The 20,214-nt window shown below is 53.5% G+C and overlaps 1 protein-coding gene across 1 annotated transcript; it reads right to left on the bottom strand.

The window, feature by feature from the left end:
• Positions 1-7,009: 7,009 nt before the first annotated feature.
• Positions 7,010-19,750, bottom strand: PTGES (prostaglandin E synthase). The gene is made up of 3 exons (XM_055400444.2): positions 19,446-19,750; positions 15,772-15,854; positions 7,010-7,637 (listed from the first exon to the last, which is right to left on the bottom strand). Exons 1-3 carry the CDS (start codon positions 19,572-19,574, stop codon positions 7,388-7,390), a joined length of 462 nt encoding a protein of 153 aa, XP_055256419.1. The 5' UTR covers positions 19,575-19,750; the 3' UTR covers positions 7,010-7,387.
• Positions 19,751-20,214: the final 464 nt, after the last annotated feature.

The raw sequence follows: 20,214 nt of genomic DNA, 5'->3' as shown, positions 1-20,214 counted from the left end.
AAAATGTACCAACAGCCTCAAAAACGCTTGCATACTTTCACCCAGTAACTCTTTCTCTAAGCCCTACTTCAAAAAGTAATCCAAAATAAGGGGGAGGGGGCGGGGAGGGGGTAGCAATGTGTGCCAAGATGTTTGTCATACATTTTCATACACGCAGTGTAAGAAATCTGGGAAGACCCAAACCAGAATGTAAATACTTTATAATGGTTCACAATCCACTTGTCTCCATGTTTTCTGTAATGAGATTAATAACCTCACAGGGAAACAAAACAAGCAGGCCAATGTGATCGTCCCAGCTATATAAGTAGCTCTTTGAAGTAGGAGAAAAAAAGTGCTTTCTTCCCTTTTATGTCCCTTTCATGGTGCCTCAGTTCAGAGATGGACTTGTCTTTTCAGTTATATTGATGAGTGAGTAGCCCCTATCTGAAGCTGTCCCCTCCACTCCTGATAGCCCACTGGGAGTCCTTCCAGGTCCTGAAGCTTGTGATCATCAAGAATTCCCTTCTCTATTGAAAATGCTGGGAAGAGTGTATTGAGAGCTTCTTAACATTTAGCTCACATCTTAGAAGTGGCAATGGATTGAACTTGGGATATGAGGGGTCAGGAGTGGTCACCTTGAACTCAGAAGGTGCCCTTGAAAAAGTAGTATGGATGGCATAATTCTAGGATGGCCATGATTCCCACCCCAGGCAGACACACTTTTTGTCATACCGTCTTCTTGGGTAGGGGTGGAATCTCTGGCTTTATGTGATTAAGGTCCCTACTCAGTTGACTTTGATCAAAAGGGAGATTGTCCTGGGTGGGCCTGGCCTATTCAGGTAAGCCCTTTAAAAGAGAGTCCAGGTCTTCCCTGCAAGAAGAGATTCAGAGCAGAGAGGGAGGCTCCCTCTAGCCTTGAGAAACAAACAAGAAACCAATCCTGCTGACATCTGAACGAGCTCAGAAGAGGATACTGATCTCCAGATGATTCCTCAGCTGGGGACTCCTTGACTGCAGCCTGTGAGACCCTGAGCAGATGACCCAGTTAAGCTGTGCCAGGCTCCTGACCTATAGAAACTGTAAGATCATAAATGGCTGTTGTTTTCTTTTCTTTTTTTTTTCTTTTTGCTGTGCCATACAGCTTGTGGGATCTTAGTTTCCCAACCAGGAGACCAGGGATTGAACCTGTACCCCCTGCAGTGGGAGCAGAATCCTAACCACTGGCCCTCCAGGGAAGTCTCTGGATGTTGTTTTCAGCTGCTATGTTTGTGGCAACTCATTAAAAAAGTGAAGTCACTCAGTCGTGTCTGACTCTTTGCGACCCCGTGGACCGTAGCCTACCAGGCTTCTCTGTCCATGGGATTCTCCAGGCAAGAATACTGGAGTGGGTTACCATTTCCTTCTCCAGGGGATCTTCCCGACCCAGGGATCGAACCTGGGTCTCCCGCATTGGAGGCAGACGCTTTAACCTCTGAGTTAACCTCTGACAACTCATTACCCAACATCAAAAGCTAAAGCAGATGGAGACAGAGCTGGGAAGTCCACTTGAAATTGGCTTCTCTCTACCCATGGCACACCCAAAGGACCCCAGACCCATGACACAGACCTGAAGCCTCTGCTCAAATTATCTGCCATCTTAGCACCTTCTGAGCCACTCTGCATAAACTGACAGATTAACTGCCCTAAAAGACAGCCTTGATCATTTCCCTCTCCTGCCTAAAGCCTCCTGGGGCCCCCCAGGACCCTCCCAACAAGGTCCCATCACCCAGATCAGGTGTTGAGGTCCTGGCATCCAGCCCTGCTCTCCACGTCCAGCCTTAAACCCCTCTTGCTACTACTCCAGATTCTTCAGACAATCCCAACAACTCAGCCCCTCTCCCCACGGTGCCCCCCTCCTAACATACTCCCCCTGCAGCAACATCCTCCAGTGAAAATGTATACCCTGGAGGGTTACAATGTAGTGCAATTAAAAAAAAAAGCAAGTTAAGGGACTTCCCTGGAGGCTCAGTGGTGGAGCATCCACCTGCCAGTGCAGGAGACGCAGGTTCGATCCCTGGTCAGGGAAGATCCCATGCGCTGCAGAGCAATTAAGTCCACGTGCCACAACTACTGAGCCTGTGCTCCAGAGCCCGGGGAAACACAGCTCCTGAGCCCAAGTGCCCTAGATTCGGGCTCCACAGCAAGAGAAGCCACTGCAACGAGAAGAGCGTGGCCCTCGCTCGCCACAACTAGAGAAAAGTCCACCCGGCAATGAAGATCCAGCACAGCCAAAAATAAATAAATTTTTTTAAAAAAGCAAGTTCAATTCTAGACGGCAGGCCCATCTGCATGTCTGGGGAGATGCGTGTAGTATGAAACAGAATAATCCAATATTGTAATTTTATATTCAGAAAATGGAAAGAACAGCCTTATTATTTTCATGATTCAAACTTTAAAAATACGAAGCTACTCAACATCTTCTTGGTGGGCACAGAGGCCAAAAGGAGCAATCACTGTCTCTTGGGTGGCCACACAGCAGGGTCTCCGGGCAAGGGAGGTAATACATAAAGTATAAATATTATGTGTTTAATATGCATAAAATATATGCATATTACACATTTTACATAGAGTTTGTATGTTTATATAATAAGCATAGTTTAAAAATCTGGAAAGTCACAGCGCGAAGTGTTGTTTTCTCAGGGAAGTGGATTGTGGGTGGTCCCTATGCACACTTGTACATTTCCCTACTTGGGTCCTAAAAATTGACAAAACTCTTTTTAGAACCCTATTCAAATTGGAACCATCTTTTTGGAGAACAATATATACTACACGCCTTAAAAATAGGCATGCCATTTGGCCCAGGAATTTTACTTGTAGTAATGTACCTGAAAACAATAGATTAGCACAGAGATTTATGTTTGAAGGTGCCCACGAAAGCATTGCTTATGCTGATGCAGCTTAGAAAATTAACTATCCAACAATAAGGGCAGATAAATAAATGATGAGGGTATCCGGAATGATGGAAGGCCAGGGAGCTGTTAGAATTCATGGTATGGACCATCGAAAGCCCTGGGAGGAAGTGCAGATGTATTATTAAGGAAAATCTCAAACGATGACAAAAGGGTCAGGTTTTGAGAACACGAGCACAGATGTCATCACATCTGTGACACACCGATGCCATCTCTCCTGCACCAAACGCCCTCAGTCCACATTTTCCTGTTGTGGAATTCCACCCGGGTAAAGCCAGTTACGAATCCCTGTGTCTGTCCTGCGTGTTCACGCGCGCGCACACACACACTCACTTTACACATCATCAGTCGTTAATAGACACGCCCTAGAAGCCAGGTGCTCTTACAAGAACTAGGGACACAGGTGCACAGGGAACGACACAGACCCAAATTTCTGCCCCCCCAAAGTGCATTCGAGAGGGAGAGGTGGACAGGAAGAGGAAGATGCTGCGGGGCCCGCCAGCCCCCTCTGAGTGGGAAGAAGCCATCAGAGGGCTTGGCACACACAAGCTTCTGGCCCCGGAACCTAATGGCCTCCGGGACATGCACAGAAGTCCCGGGAGCCCTTAATGCTGTGGGGATTGGGCTCCACCTTCCGAGGGGTCCCCAGTTTCTGTTCCTGCCTCCAGGGCTGAAAACCGGCCCATTTATCCTCTCATCCTGGCCTGTTCCTCCAAGTCCCTCACGTACCAGGGTACCACATACCAAGTACCACGTTCTCTTGAAGGCTAGAGCCATGAAATCCATTAAACGAGGGAGCCCCAGCAGTTCCCCCAAGGGACCTCCTAGAAGACTGGGGAGTCCAGTTGAGACCCACCGGCCATCACCTGGCGTGGGCTTTCTCAGAATGGGTGTGTCCTGGGAACGGATGACGGGAAAGGTTCTACCACATGAAACCATATTGGCAACATTTTGAGGCGACCGCCTCAACTTGCAGCCCAAGGGCCCTGTGATCCTGGGGTCTGTGTGACATCCGGTCCCTGCTCGGGGCCTTCAACTGACTCAGAGCCAAGGAAAGGATGCCCCTCCAGACACCAAGCCCCAACCAGGGGTAGCCCTGTGGTTCCAGGCCCGGACTGTGCCCCAAAGTCCTTGCCTGCACCCCGGGCCGTGGTTCCAGACCCCGCAGGCTCCGCACAGCCCCACCCTCCACAGGGCCTCTGCTTTGCTCCACCTGCCCTGCCCCCCGCCCAGGGTCGGGGGTAGGTGGGGGTCTCACGTGTGGGTGGAGTACATGAGGGTGAGAGGGAAGTCAGAGGAATTCAGGCTGGGGCCTGAGGGCAACTGGCGCTGGTGCCCAGGATGGCCCGGGGCAGGGTGGGGGTGGGGCTGCGCACTGGTCAGCAGGCCCCCACCTGCCTCCCCCGCCTCACCCGCAGCTGCCCAGGAGACAGACACAGGCTTTCGTGGGCCTGGGTGTGTGGGCACAGGGGCAGCTGCTGCCGGGAGGTTGCCGGCGGCCCTTCCCCAGTCCTGGAGGGTTGGGTCTGTACTGGAAAAATCACCTGGCTCCTGCCACCTGCCCCTGGACAGCACCCTGGGGCGGCCCCTCCGTGCCGCTGGGCTGCATGCCTCTCTCCTGGACCCCTCCCGCAGCTCCTGTGGGGGCGGTCGGGCACCATTTGTGCCAGCTGGACATCAGGGGCCACTGCACAGCTGTTGACCTCACTTCACTGCCCTCTCTCCACATGCCTTCTCCAAGACCCTCTTAGGGTACAGACCCAGATCCCCAAGCCCACGCCAGCCTGTCCCCAGCCTGGCCCGGAACCCCACAACAAGGCTCCAAAGCTTCATGGGAGCCCCGCTGCCGCTCACGCCCCTCCTCACCCACAGCTCCCCCCTCCAGCCCCACCCTTCATCAAAACCCCATCATCCTCCCTTCACTCCCACCCTCCCTCCCACGCCTCCCCTCCACTTCCCAGGCACTGACCTCAGGGGGCTGAGCTCTCCTTGGCTTTGTATCTCAATTTCCTCAGCCTGATTGGACAACCCCCCAATTCCCCCAAAAAAAACCCAGCCTGACATACCCCCATCACAGGTGAATTACCACCTCCTCCAGGAAGCCCCTCCCCGGCAGGGATTAGAGGCCCTCCTGGGGCTCCCACTGCCCACCCACCCCCAATTAGGGTGCTGAGCGCTTGGAGTTGTCACTGTCTGATGTCCTGCTGTCCCCCCCGCGGCTCAGCAATCGAGGGGCCAGGGTACGAGGGGCTGCGGCCCCTGCAGCTCCGAGGGGCAGTCCCCTCACCTACTGCCAGGGTCACACGGTCCCCATGAGTGTCGGATGCCCCCCTCCTTCGGGTTTCATCTGGGCACTTGGCCTTCTCAGCCCCTCTTTCCCCAGAAGGGAAAATATTAAAATACAAGTGCACACGCTGGGTCCGCGCCTCTGTTCTACCCCAGCTCAGGGACGTTGGACAAGTCGCGGTTCCTTTCAGAGCCTTTCCTCATCAAAAAGCAGAAATCCCTCTTTCCTGAGATGCGCTGAAGCTTCAAGTGGGAAAAAAAAAAGTTGTGAACACCACGCCCAGCCCCTGCTTAGCAGACAGCAGGCACTGCACATGGGACTGTGCCTTCCTGTTTCCCAGATGTACAGTGGCAGCCCTTGAAGAGACAGTCCAATGGTTTAGATTTCATGCTTTCAACGCAGGAGACGCAGGTTTGATCCCTGGTCGGGGACCTAAGATCGCACATGCCATGATACAACTAAGCCCATGCACCTTAAGGAAGACTCCACGCAGCTGATAATAATATAAATATTTTTGGGCTTCCCTGATAGCTCAATTGACAAAGAATCCGCCTGCGATGCAGGAGACCCCGGTTCGATTTCTGGGTCGGGAAGATCCGCTGGAGAAGGGATAGGCTACCCACTCCAGTATTCTGGCCTAGAGAATTCCATGGACTGTATAGTCCATGGGGTCACAAGAGTCGGACTCGACTGAGCAACGTTCACTGTTTCCCTTTTCCTGAATAGAGGCTCATCTCACCACCAGGGGGCAGTGTTACCCACTGGCAGCTCCCAGCACGGCCGGACGCAGGCCTAACTCAGAATTCTTGTGACCCCTGGGGTCCCCAGGGAGGCCCGGTCTCCTCCCGCTACCCTACTAGGCAAGCCAGCCAGTCCTCCGGGGCAGAAGTTCAGGGGCTGCAGGGTGGTGGTGGGGGGTGTCCCCAGACCCTAGAAGAAAGAAGCAGTACTGGGAGGGGGCAGGGGGTGTGGAAAGTGAGGCAGGAGGGCGCAGTGGTTAGAGCCAGTTTGGGAGCCAGACACAAGCCGGGTTCAGAGCTGATCCTGCACTGCGGGGAGTTCACTCTGAGCTTTGGTTTCCTCCTCTGCCAAAATGCTGGCTGAGTGCCCCTCCTCCTTGCCCGTGGCAGGAGGTGGAGAGGGTGTCTCCCAGGAGTCTGCTTGCATTCTGCGTGGTGTAACGCCCTAGTCTGGGCGTGTTTGTGTGTTTGCCCCAGACACAAACCCACAAAAGTGTCCAGGGAGCCAGATCCTTGGCCAGCCTGGACAGCAGTGGATGGCCAGGAAGCAGCAGCCAAGGCGCTGAGCTGGTCAGACACTTCATCAATGACTGAACCCACACAGTCTTAGACCAAGAGTCCAGGGGCACATCGGTGGTTTTCAAACCTCACAAATAACGGAAGGAGCCAGAAAATTTCTTCTAGCGGTTCGTCCTTCAAAGCCCATCATTCTTGACTGACAGTGCTTTGGAGCAACTAAAGCCTCAGAAAGAGAAGGCCAGCCTTCCTGGTGGGACCTCCCAATCAGCACCTGTGCCAAGGAGAGAAACTTCCAGCCAAGGAATGTGGCCGGAATACAGGGAAATGTCAGCGGGGCACGAGGGCACACAACCCCACCCCCAACCACTCAACTCCCATCCTAAGGGAAATTCACACCCCGCCTGTCCTGGGCCCTCCTGGAGAGAGAACTGGCAATGGTACCCAGGCCCCACCATCACTGGGACTCTCAAGGGAGCTTTCTAAAAATGCAGATGCCCAGGCTCCCCTCTCGACCAGCCGAACCAGAATCTCTGCAGTGGAGGTGAGAAGTCCTCATTTATTACATCCTTGGATTCAGAAGGTCATTATGTTCCGAAACCTGAACCGAGTCTCCGTTCACTTTTCCCAGCATTGGGGAGGAAGAGGGAGGGAGGTTTTTACAGTGGAAGAATTTTCTATCAATTGTGACAATCCATCTCTAAACAGTTCCAAACCGGTTGCTTCACCCAGGAATCCAGGGGACACACGGGCAAACACACACAGGCCCCCTGGGCCTGAGATCGCGGGCTCAGCCAGTCACCAGGAAACCAGGCCCCGGGGCCTGTCACAATCTCAAAGGGGCCATCGGTCCCCCAGGTTCAGCCTTGGTGGCTCGTGGCCAGTGGTCTGGCGGCCGAGGTGGCGTCCATGGCTGGTCACAGGTGGCGGGCTGCCTCCCAGACAATCTGCAGGGCCATGGAGGCGCAGGGGAGCTGGGCCAGGGTGTAGGCCAGGGAGCGGGTGGGCGCCCGCAGTTTCCCCAGGTAGGCCACGGTGTGTACCATGCGACCCAGGAAGAAGACCAGGAAGTGCATCCGGGCGACGAAGGGGTTCGGCCCAAGGAAGGAGTAGACAAAGCCCAGGAATAGGAAGGGGTAGATGGTCTCCATGTCGTTCCGGTGGGCTCTGAGAAGGCAAAGGGGTGCGGTCAGCCAGGTGTCAGCTTTGAAAATGTCCTGGATGCTGGGACCCTCTGCCTCCAAAGGCCCTGCGCCCCTGGGGATCATCTCTGGCATACCAGACTGGCGTCCATTGTGACCGGGACAAGGAGGTACCCCAGAGGCAGAGGGGGGCCGTGACTCCAAGCTGGTGCCTGTGAGCAGCTCAGGAAGCGAAGCCCTGTTAATAGCCTGGGAGCCATGAAGGGCTGCCACTTGGGTTCTCCTACCAAGCCCCGGGGCTCGCCAGGACCCAGCGCCTGCCATGGTCTCCCCCGTCCTCCCCTCTGGCCTTGGACACCAGCAGGGGAAAATGGGGCTCAGTGGGGTTTCATGAGAGCTGGGGCAGGGCCTAGATCTGCCTCCAGCCCCTGATCTTTTTTTTTTTTTTTTTCAATTTTGGCTGTACCCCGTGGCTTATGGGATCTCAGTTCCCTGACCAGGAATTGAACCCAGGACACAGTGGTGAAAGTGCTGAATCCTAACCACTAGACTACCAGGGAACTGCCCAGCCCATGCTTGTGTACCTCCCCAAGGCAGGGCTTTTCTGAGGCCGCTTCCTTCTGAATGCAGGTTCCTGGGCCCTCCCCAGTAGGACGGGCTAAGAGCACACGTCTGACATCCACGTCTGGCTCTTCTTCTGCCCCCAAATCTAAGCAAACCCTTCCTCCTCTCAGAGATTCAGGGATAACAGTGACAACTTCCACTCATGGAGCCAGCCAATCGCTGGACAGTAGTGAGGCTCTGTTTCGTCTGTGCTACCCCGCTTCTTGCTTTGTTTAAAATGATCAAGTGTGTGTGTATGCGCGGTGATGGGAGAGAGCGTGGGGGTGGCTGTGTATAACCTGGCCATAAAAAAATGACCAACAAAGAAAACTCATCCACTTCTGCTAAGAGTCGGTTCACATTTTCCATGACTCCTGCTAATGGGCAGCTTCCTCTGTGGAGGGAGGTCGAGTCCCATAAATTAGAGGCTGAGCAAGAGACCGAAGCCAGAGATGGCATGTTGGAGGCTCAAATGAACAGGAACACAGTGCCCGAGCCATGACCTCCCCTAAGGAAAGGCCACATGTGTGAGGCGTGGAGATGCTGCTGGAAGCGAAGCCCCTTCTCCAAGCCTTTCAGCTGGAAGGTTTCACCAAGGTTGCAGCAGCAAGCCAGGCCCAGCCCAACAGCCCCTAAGTGGGGACCTGCTGTGGTCCTGCTCGTCCCTCCCACCCTTGCAAGGAGAGTCTCAGCCAAGGCCATGGTATGTGGACGCTAGGAATTGGGCAGGGCGGGGAGGAGGAGCACTCCACAACCCAGGGCTGCAGGGGTCTCTGCAGCATGACTAGGGTGGGTGTGGTCAGGGAAGGAGTCATTTGTGGTAAAGCCTGAAAGGTGAGGGGCCATCTGTGCAGGTATGAACTCTCCAGGGAGAAGGATGGGCACGTGCAAAGGCCCTGAAGTGGGAATGGGCAGAGTGTGTTCAATGCTCAGTAAATGAGCATTCCACACATGTCTGGAATGTGGTCATAAGAGGGAGCGAGGCAGTATCAGGGGAAAAAAAAAAAAAAGCCCTTGAGAAAGCCCTCAAGAAGCAGGGTAAGGCATCTGGAATTCAGTCTGGACTTACAAAGGCTCCCATAAACCCGTCAGGGCCTGGATCTTTCTTAGGTCAAACTTGGGACACAGCAGTTGGAGTCTCTGTCCCCATATCCTGGACAGAACATGAGTCTTCCTTCTGCTTATCTCACAGAGCCTGACCTTGGGACCCAGCCCCAGGGAACACAAGTCTATAGCAGGGCTGGTCTCACCAGCTGGGGAAAAGTACTACTGGATGCCCACGTGAAAGAAGCCGGCCGGGTCTTGGCTTCAGGGACAAAGTGGAGCGGCAGGGGGGGTTACTGAGGATGGGGACCACTCCAGTTCCTTAATCAATCGAGCAAGTCCCTTATGTTATCTGGGAAGACGCAGCAACTGTGGCTCTAAAATCATCCCATGCTATGGAGAAGAGCTGTGTAACGACAACCTCCCCACACATGCTCTGAGACAGACACCTCGGAGAACCTCTTTCACACGAAGTCTGTGTGTCCCAGAACGTGGTCTGCCTCCCACAGGTGACTCATGAGATGGTGACAGCTGGGAGTATTCTTGTCATCCTGGACGTTTCTGGGAAAGTTTCAGGAAAAGCATAACTAGCACATGACACCCATTCATTCAGACCCTTCTCCTTAAAAGAGGTATTTACACTTTAAGAGTGAGTCACTTCTCAGAAAGCTGTTGAGAGGATCCTTGGCCAAACCCCAAGCACAGGTGAGAAAAAGAAATCAGGGGACCCAGGGCGGGGAGGAGCCATGAGGATGGGAGGTGTGGCCTCACCTCCTGGCTCCCGCATTCGGGACTAGAGGATTCAGGGGGTCACCTTTGAGGGAGCAGAGGTGTCTGGGAGCTGATGAAGCCCCTCAGCTCTGACCTTCGGCCCCTGGGGTACCCATTCTCCCATCCTCCTCCCTCTGGTACACTGCATACCACAGCGGGGCCCCGGCAAAGCCACAAGTGCTAAGGACGGGGGAGATGTGGGGAAATCAGCTGGATGAGGCGAGGTAACTCACACCCGCCTCCCACTCCAGGGTCTGAGCAGAGAGTCATGGAGAGAGTCACGTACCAGACAGATGCCTGGGCAGAAACGTGTCATTCCAATAACAACCACTTCTTTTAAGGTGAAGCTCGCTCAACGCAGTTTCCTGCTTTGGACTTGCATGACCTCCTGCAGCAGCAGGCCGGCCCCTTCCCCTCACCAGATATTGCAACACTAGCTGCACTTTACTGCTCAGGTGACGGGGTGGGGAGAGGGCCCGGTCCCCCTCCCCGCCCCGCCCCGCCCCTCCTGGGCCAGCCAGCTCTCTCCTCTTACGTCGGGCCGGGCCCGTTCTCTATCCACACAGATGATTTCTTGGAAGTCAGGTTTGATACGAGGTAAAGGCTGCTTAGTTTTAAAGGCAGGTATAAAATAGAGTTAAAGTGCATTCTTGCAAGGAGGGCAGAGCCCATATCTGACGGCCTGGGCCGTCACGAGCGATGTGGCCTTGGCAGACCAGCTTCCTCCTCTATTGCTACTAGTTCCACCCTTGGAAGGTTACTGCGAAGTGGACTGAGTTGGTCCCTATTAAGTGCTTAGAGCCCTGCCTGGCACTGAGCTTGTTGCTGTTCAGTCACTCAGTCATGTTCAACTCTTTTGTTACCCCATGGACTGTAGCCCGCCAGGCTCCTCTGTCCATGGGATTTCCCAGGAGAGAATCCTGGAATGGATTGCCATTTCCTTCTCCAGGGGATCTTCCCAATCCAGGGATCCAACCTGCGTCTCCTGCATTGGCAGGGGGATTCTTTACCACTGAGCCACAGGGGGGGCCCCCTGGCACGGAGTAGCTTTGCCCTGATTTAGCCGTCTCCCTCTTTGTCATCATCACCATCACCAGCCCTGTCCTGGACACAACTGCTAAAGCTAATTTCCCCTCTTGGTTTTGCCGGACTCCCAACCGCCCTCAGATGGGCAGGCCAAATTAATAAAAAACATTTTATGGCACAGGGGTGGGGGGAGGAAGTGTGCAAGGCCTGCAGCCTGCAGCCTGCTGGGTGCTCATTAGACACTTGGCCTTGGCCAAGTCTTGCTGTCTCTGGGTCTCTGTCCACCATCCACAAATAATGTGCTGGGTGGTGTCTTAGGGACTTCCAATGCAGAGATGTCGGGACCCAGTCTCCTGACAAACCAGTTCACTCAGATGACGTCTATACGCTCCAGATAGTCACAACTATCCCAAAGCGTGGGTCAGGTGCTTATTGTCTTCCTTTCTCGGGATCACTTAGAGAGCCCCCTGCCCCACCCACCCACAGCAGTTGCATTCCCACAAACTCAGAATTTGGTCAAAGGACACATTGCCAGACTTCGATGAAAAGTGAAAGTGTTAGTCTCTCAGTCATGTCCAACTCTCTGCGACCCCATGGACTGTAGCCTGCCAGGCTCCTCTGTTCATGGGATTCTCCAGGCATGAATACCGGAGTGGGTTGCCATGCCCTCCTCCAGGGGATCTTCCCAACCCAGGGATTCAACCCAGGTCTCCCGCACTGCAGGCGGATTCTTTACCATCTGAGCCATCAGCTGCTGCTGCTGCTGCTAAGTCACTTCAGTCGTGTCCGACTCTGTGTGACCCCATAGACGGAAGCCCACCAGGCTCTCCTGACCCTGGGATTCTCCAGGCAAGAACACTGGAGTGGGTTGCCATTTCCTTCTCCACTGAGCCATCAGGGAAGCCCAAAAATACTGGAGTGGGTAGCCTCTCCCTTCTCCAGGGGGATCTTCCTGACCCAGGAAATGAACTGGACTGTCCTGCATTGCAGATGGATTCTTTACCAGTTCAGCTACCAGGAAAACTGGAGAAACTTAATAGGGAATCACTAAAAGGATGAGCCTGGGTTTCAAAACTTTCCTTGAAATCTGTTTTCTAACTTCCCCCAGAGTGGGGTTCACATTTGGGCTCCAGCCTACACTCATCAACGGGCAGATCTGTGCTCTAAGAACCAGGGCCTAAGTGTTTTCCTGTTTGTGTCGAAGGTGGCCCTGGCTGCACTAAAAGCCCTGGTCTAATATTTAACTCACTTTTGCTTCCAGGGCATCTCCCATCAGGTTCCAGCCAGTTCTGCAGTAGCGGATGGCAGGATGTGTGATTCTCTGTACCCTTGAGGTTTCATGATGTTTTGTCAAGTCAGAAGGAAGAGCCCTGGGTGCCCAGGAGTCCCCGGGTCTGGCATAGTAAGTCCCAGTAAATACCAGTCCATGGAAGGTCCCCAATAAACACTCACGGAATTATATAAATCATTATTAGATAAGAGGTGCTCAAAAAGTGCTGAACTGAATTTCAGCCATTTGCACATTCGTACAGTAGACAATAGGGCCTTCTCTGGTGGCTCAAGTGGTAAACAATCCACCTGCAAGGCAGGAGACATGAGTTTGTTCCCCAGGCCAGGAAGATCCCCTGGAGAAGGAAATGGCAACCCACTCCAGTATTCTTCCCTGGGAAATCCAATGGACAGAGGAGCCTGGTGGGCTACAGTCAGACATGACTTAGTGACTAAACAACAACTGTAGATAATGGGTCTTTTTGTTCAGAAATAAAAATTAAATTGTGTGTGTGGGGGTGGTTGGCAGTATCTTTGTACCAGGCAGGTGTGTGGTCTCTCCCTGGCATGGTTACAGCCAGTAGAAATAAAGCACTCAGGTACCTGTGTAACTCCTCCTGTGCCACAAGTAAGCTTTGCTACGCAGAACTCTCACACCCTTGGAGAAGAAAACACTCCTCTGGGTGGACATTCTGAGCTGGTTCGGGGTATACACAGTCTTGGCAGCCTGCTGTCCCTGCTACTAATCACACCCTCCCCCACAACCAGGTGGCGTGAGGGTCACATATGGATTATCATGATGGGTGAGGCTTTTGTTCACCAAAGTACAACTAGTGCTTAGCACAGTACGTAAGTACGTAACACTTAGGAAGTGAAGTGAAAGTCTCTCAGTCGTGTCCGACTCTTTGTGACCCAATAGACTATACAGCCCATGGAATTCTCAGGCCAGAATATTGGAGTGGGTAGCCTTTCCCTTCTCCAAGGGGTCTTCCCAACCCAGGGCTCGAACCCAGGTCTCCCGAATTGTGGGCGGATTCTTTACCAGCTGAATTACCAGGGAAGCCCCCGACGCTTAGGAAGTTCACATTAAATGTGGAATGAACAAACAGATGGACAGATGGATGGATGGAACTCATATGAAGGACTGTTTCCTGTAGTTACATTGCTGTTGTTGCTAAGTTGACCCCTCCAGGGTCCTCAGTCCATGGGATTTTCCAGGCAAGAATACTGGAGTGGGTTGCCATTTCCTTCTCCAGGGGATCTTCCCGGCCCAGGGACTGAACTCATGTCTCCTGCATTACAGGCAGATTCTTTACCACTGAGCCACCAGGGAAGCCTGTAGTTACATTAGAAAGGGTGAAATAGCAATGAGTCTCACTTTCTATATTATGTATTTCTGTAACTTTAAAAAACCGCAAGTACATGTGTCATTTTCAATGGCCAAGAAAAATGTAAGGAAAAACCCCACTGACTTTCTTTCAGTGAAAGAATCTCTATTATTTTTACTGCTTTGTCCCACCCATTTCTGCCTGTGACTCATGGGAACATGATAAGAACCATGTGAGGGCTTGTCTCCATCTCCCTCCTGTCTAAGCTGCCCATCCTTCCCATCCCCATTCCACTCCACTGACAATCCCCATCCCCGGGGAGGGCCTCCTCCTGGTTCTCCAGCCTGTTGGTGTAAAACAGCAAAGGAAACTGCCAAAGTACCCACTGAGACCAGCTATGTGAAATTAACGTCTGATGGAATTTTACACAGCCCCTTTCTTTTCTTGGCTGCACCGTGAGGTTGGTGGGATCTCAGCCCCCTGACCAGGAATTGAACCCAGCCCACAGCAGTGAAACCACTAAGTCCTACCACTAGACCACCAGGGAACTCCCTACACAGCTCTTTTTTAAGAATCGCTTTTTGAGTAGTATTTACTGACATGGAAAGTGCTCATGAAGTAACGTTATCTGAAAAAACGCAGAACCCCAAATTAGGTGTACAGTGCATGCCTTATGCTATGAAAAATATTTAGACAGATGGTAAAGAGGAGATAGAAGAACATGCCAACAGTGATTGGAACTGTGAGCGGTTTCTCCCCTTATTCTCTGCACGTTTTCAATATTACCAAACGGCAATGAATAGTTCCGATCTCTATAAGAAAACACTGTTCTTGATTGACTGGGGAAAGCTAAGCCTACAAAAAGATGTTCAACTTCACTTGGAAATGCGAAGTAAAGGGGCTTCCCTGGTGGTCCAGTGGTTAGCCACAACTAGAGAAAGCCCACGCGCAGCAACAAAGACCCAGCACAGCCAAAAGAGAAAGGAAGGAAGAAAGAAACGCAACGTAAAAGTGAAAAGGGACATACACTTCACCCGTCATGTTGACAGGGATCCAGCCAAAGAACGATCCGCTGAGTTGGCGGGAGCATAGAGACACATCTCACACACCAGTGGTGGAGTGGACTTAGGTACCCTTAGACAGCATTTCTTACCATTTGATTGCATCCTGCAGGTTTGTTCACATGTACACACAAAGGAGAAGGAAAGAAGTTTTGATGCACTCTGTTCATAACAGAGAGAGACTTAGCCTAAATGCCATCAGAGGGGAAGAGGTTGGATCAACTACGGGCCATTCATTCAACAGAGAAACGGCATAAATACTATGGCACCGATGTAATGAACGAGGCCCCTATATAGGCTGATATGAAACAATTTCTGTTGTTACATTAAAAAAAAACCCACAGTATAAATCAGTGGGTAAAGGGTGATCCTTTGGGGATACAGAGGAAAAAGAACAGCGTGTGTGTTGTAAATGCAGGAGAAGTTTCTCCAAGAAGATGCCTAAGACACCAGTAACAGCCTGAGTCCCTGGAGAGCAGATTCTTCAGGTCAGAGGTTACAGATGGGCTGAATGAATTCGCACTGCATAACCCTTTCTAACTCTGTCATCCTGAGCCATGAGGACGTACCACAATACTTTACCTAACTTTTCTTTTCTTAACTAATGCTGCTGCTGCTGCTGCTGCTGCTAAGTCACTTCAGTCGTGTCCGACTCTGTGTGACCCCATAGACGGAAGCCCACCAGGCTCCCCCTTCCCTGGGATTCTCTAGGCAAGAACACTGGAGTGGGTTGCCATTTCCTTCTCCAATGTGTGAAAGTAAAAAGTGAAAGTGAAGTCGCTCAGTCGTGTCCGACCCTTAGCGACCCCATGGACTGCATCCTACCAGGCTCCTCCATCCATGGGATTTTCTAGGCAATAGTACTGGAGTGGCTTGCCATTGCCTTCTCCGTTTCTTAACTAATACTTAACTAGAAATGAAATCAATGAATAAATGAAAACTGTTTAAGGCGATTCAGAAGAAGATCTTGGCCCCTGGGTATCCTCCAAGCGCCCCATGTTCAGAAGAGGGTCTGAAAGGGCAGGCTGTGATCTGGTCAAGGGCCAAGGATACTTGCCTGAGGCAACGTTCCACATCTGGGTCGTTCCGGCAATACTGGAGGCCTCCGTGTCTCCGAGCATCCTCGGGGTTGGCAAAGGCCTGGAATACATCAGCTGAGAATTACTGTTCGTGAGATGGACGGCCCAGTGGACTAGGTCTGTGGCGATGCAGTCACATACACGTCCATTCAGCAGTGTCCGTGAACTCCTACTGTGTGCCGAGCACTGGGGACTCATCATGAACAAAGCTGCTATGAACTAAATGCTCATGTCCCTGCAAATTTCCTGTGTTAAAACCTAACTCCCGGTGTGATGGTGTTGGGAGGTGGGGCCTTTGGGAGGTGATGAGGTCATGAGGGTGGAGCCCTCTTGAATGAGAGCAACATTCATACAAGAGACTCCAGAGAGCTCCCTTACCCCTTTGCGGTGTGAGGACACAGCAGGAAGACCGCCGTCTGTGAACCAAGAAGTGGGCCCTCACCAGACGCTGAACCTGCCGGTGCCCTGACCTTGGACTTCCCAGTCTCTAAAACTGTGAGAAATAAATTTTTGTTGTTGCTAGGCCACCCAGTCTCTGGTATTTTTTTATATAGCAGCCTGAAAAGAGTAAGAAAAAGGCTCCCTTATCCCTGCTCTTGGGAAGCTCATGGTGTAATGAGGGATTTGCCAATGAACCAGAAAAGATCAGGTGGTCAGAGTAAGGAAAAAGAAGACAGGGTTAGCTTTGAGAATGTTCATGAAGGAGATCTGGCCAGGTCTGGGAATCAGAGAAGGCGTCTCTGAGGCAGTGACAGTAAAGCTGAAACTTGAAGGATGCAGCAACATTAACCTGAAAATGGGAGGGTTATAGCAACAGCATTCAAGGCACCAGCAACAGCATGTGCAAAGGCCCTGGGACTGGAAGAAGAACATGTGTGAAGGATAAAAACCCAGCATGGCTGGAGCAGTGACATGCAAGGGACAGAGTTCCGAGGTCAAGTTGTAGGGGTCCTAGAGGCACCCTACAAATTTAGACTTTGAACTGAGAGCAGTGAGAGAGCCTTGACAGGCCCCAGTGAGAAACCCAGCCCCACAGGAACTAACTGCAGGTGTCTGAACTTCCCTGGGTCTCAGCTTCCTCATCTGTGAACTCCAGATCACACTGAGATCATCTACCACACGAAGAGCAAGGAAGGTAAGTGGAGATGCCATGGCACAATGCCTGGCGCCAGGAGGGCGCTTGATGAATTGTGACCGCAAAGCAGGGACCTGAAGTTACACTCAGGTCATCGAAGTCCACACCCATCGCTCCTGCTCCACCGTTGCCTGCGCGCATCCAATCAGCCCGCCCCACCAACCCCTCAGCAAACTTGAATCTCTGCAGCATGCTTTCTACATTGCTCATCCAATGACAGATCCTGCTGCTTCCAATATCTGTCCCCAGTGTGTTAGCCGCTCAGTCGTGTCCAACCGTTTGCAGCTCCATGGACTGCAGCCCACCAAGCTCCTCTGTCCATGGGATTTCCCAGGCAAGAAGACTGGAGTGGGTTGCCATTCCCTTCTCCAGGGGATCTTCGTGACCCAGGGATCAAACCCAGGTCTCCTGCATTGCCGGTAGATTCTTTACCATCTGAGCCAGCAGGGGAGCCCCTAGTTTGTCCCCAGGTGCTTGCTTTTTTCTCCCTGTCCTATCTGATGGGTCTGGCCCTCCTCACCCTGGAGGTGAATGCAGTGTCTGTCACGATCAGGAGCCCCAACAACAGGAATTCCTCTTTGCTGGCCCTTAAGTCGCAGAATCACTGATTCTGATGGCCCTGCACGCAGTCCGTGGGCCTGTGACACCTTTCACAGGGTCTTGGCATTCAGTGGACAGCTGTCTTAGGTGTCCACAGTCCACGAGGCTGCTCGCCCCTGAAGACAGCACGAATACATGTTGGCTGGGCCAGGAGCTGCGGCAGTGCAATCATTGGAAGCAGAAGCACTGCTTCCAGCAGGGACCGTGGTGGGGGGGATGGTGGGCAGGCCTTGGGATGTACCCCCACCAGGAGACCTATGGCCGGTCATGTTAATTGCAATTGTTAATAAGTAATGAAAACTAACAATGGTGGTGGCATTTGCTCAGTGCCAGGTGATGAACTCTCCTGGTACTACGTGACTACCCTGAAATTTACAAATGAGGAAATCAAGCTCTCAGACTTGCCCACGGTCCCCAGGCTAATGGGTGGAGGAGCCAGAGCATCCCCGAGTCACCTCCCCACGGGGTAGTTCCCCCAGCTCCTCCCTGGCTGCTGAACGCAGGGAGCAGGAATGAGAGGGAAACGCACAGGGTTGTGAGAACCCAGGGACAGACTGAGTGGAGGCTTCCTTCTGCCACGCCCTACTGACCCGGCAGAAAGGCACCCCAACAGGTTTGACTCTTCCTTCCCTAATCCACGTGAAAAGGAAAGCTCTGGGCACAGCACGGACCTGGGAGAATGCTATCTCCCCATGGCAGGGTGTGGGCTCCGGAGCTGGGCACCTGGATCCAAACCCTGCTGTCACAGGCGACATCATCTGTCGGAGCCCAGGTTTCTGGTGTGGATCAGAAGCTGAATACGGCCCCCTCCTCCCCACCATGATGGGGATTAACGCTCACTCCAAGTAGGACTCAGTTAGTCTGTGAGAAAGACTCTGTGAGGCTGTCCCCGCGCGTGGGGTGGGTACAGGGCAGGGAGAGGTCAGGATGACCAGTGTTTCTTCACTGGTCCAGGAGTTTCTTAACCTGGGAAGCTGACCTGCCTTGTGTCCTGTCCATACCTGCTGAGACTCGGGGCTGAGCAAAACCCCTACCCCCCAACCGTCCAACTTCAGGACGATGTCCGAGCCAGTCTTGACATGCCTTTGAGCTGGACAAAGGGGCAGGGCAGGGGACATCTCCTCTCCGAAATACCTGGTGGATAATCAGCTATCCCTCGTGGTACTCAGGATGGCTGGCGAGCTTGGCCGGAAGGTTTCTACCGGCTCCGGTTGGAACCAGCCCTCCCGCCCAGTGGCTCCCCGGCCCCGCCTCACCCCACACCGGCTCAGATCTTGGCGTCAGTCTTTATTGTTGTTTTGGCTCCGGGACTCCGACTGGTGGGGGAAATTCCTCTAGGAGAACTCCAGGGGAGCCTGGCCCGAGATCCGCGTGCGAAGGCTGCGGTGGGTTTGGGAGCGACCTCGCCGGGGCCAGTCGGGAATTTCCACTGAAAGGTTTTTCGGGGCTCCAGTTCGGCCGGTTTCCACCCCACCCATCTATCAGCTCTCCGGTGCGGGAAACCGCCGGGTCAGAGGGAGGCTGAGAGCCCCTGAAAGCTCAAGTGGGACTCAGGAACCTGGCTGTGCCGAGAACTTACCTGGGGACACAGCAAGCGGGTAAAACGCTCTTAAAACACCAAGCCAGTGCTCGCTTAGGCGGCGCCAATACTGAGACGGGAGCGCTACCGAGGTGAGCACGGCCCCTGCGCAAGGAGACGTGCAAATTCGGGTTAACACAAAATCAACCACGGGACAAGGACGTGCGGGCCACAGAGGAGCCACCCCACAGGGCTGGGAGGGGCAGGTCGTTCCCAGCCCGCTCCCGCGCGCTCCGGGGCCGGGATGACTTCTTGGCCGAGGGTCCAGCCTTCCCGGCGGCCGCGGGAGACGTGAGCGCACGCACGCGGGACTGGGGGTCCCCGAGAGCCGCACGTACCTTCTTCCGCAGCCTCACTTGGCCGGTGATGATGGCCACCACGTACATCTTGATGACCAGCAGCGCGCTGCAGAGCAGGAAGGCGGGGAGCACCTGGCCGTTCATCAGCTCCAGGCCGGAGGGCGGCATCTCGGCGGCGGCGGCGGCGGCGGCTGGGGCAAGAGAGCGCGGGCGGAGAGCTGGGGCGCGTGTGTCTCCGGGAGCGGGGAGGGGCAGGGAGGGCGCAGGGAGGCTTGTCTGTACTCCGCACCCGCCCACTCCCAGCCAAAGGCAGCACTTCGGCTCTCCGGTTTTGGAAGCAGCAGAGTCGCCGTGGGGGGTTTGTGGGTGGGGGGTTTGTGGGTGGGAGGTGTCCCTACTGGGCCTCTAGCCCCGCCCCACGCCTCCAGGGCAAATATTTAAACGCTTTCTAGTCTGTTTCCTCGATCTAGAAATTGGAAGGTTGTATGGCCCTGCCTGCCTGCCAGGGGGTGCCGCAAAGCCAGGAGCCTGCCCGACCTCCACGGGGTGGTAGATTCACTAACCCGGGCCTCCCTGAGGGTCAGGGCAGGGAGTGGGCTTGAGATCCGAACTCTCTGCCCCCACGTTCAGCCTGGACACTTGAACCACAGCCGTAAGGACACGAATGTGACTTTGTTGTGCGCCCCCCCCCCCCCACTCCCAGAGATGTCGTCTCCACCCTCAGAGCGCGTGTGTACGTCAGGGAACACGGCCAAGGGGCTTTGCAGGGACTAAGTCAAGGTCCTAAAATGGGGAGATTTTCCTGGAT

Source organism: Moschus berezovskii, chromosome 11 (genome assembly GCF_049115385.1).
Source record: "Moschus berezovskii isolate FMDL1 chromosome 11, NW_MosBer_1.0, whole genome shotgun sequence".
Classification (NCBI taxonomy): Eukaryota; Metazoa; Chordata; class Mammalia; order Artiodactyla; family Moschidae; genus Moschus; species Moschus berezovskii.
This window is presented reverse-complemented; position numbering and strand designations above follow the sequence as displayed.

What these genes read in the sequence shown, in the direction of transcription:
- PTGES (XM_055400444.2), bottom strand. Translation starts at nt 19,574, where the DNA reads ATGCCGCCCTCCGGCCTGGAGCTGATGAACGGCCAGGTGCTCCCCGCC. An exon ending in AAGTGAGGCTGCGGAAGAAG is followed by an intron (nt 15,855 to 19,445) that starts GTACGTGCGGCT and finishes GATGTATTCCAG; the next exon opens with GCCTTTGCCAACCCCGAGGA. An exon ending in GATGTGGAACGTTGCCTCAG is followed by an intron (nt 7,638 to 15,771) that starts GCAAGTATCCTT and finishes TTGCCTTCTCAG; the next exon opens with AGCCCACCGGAACGACATGG.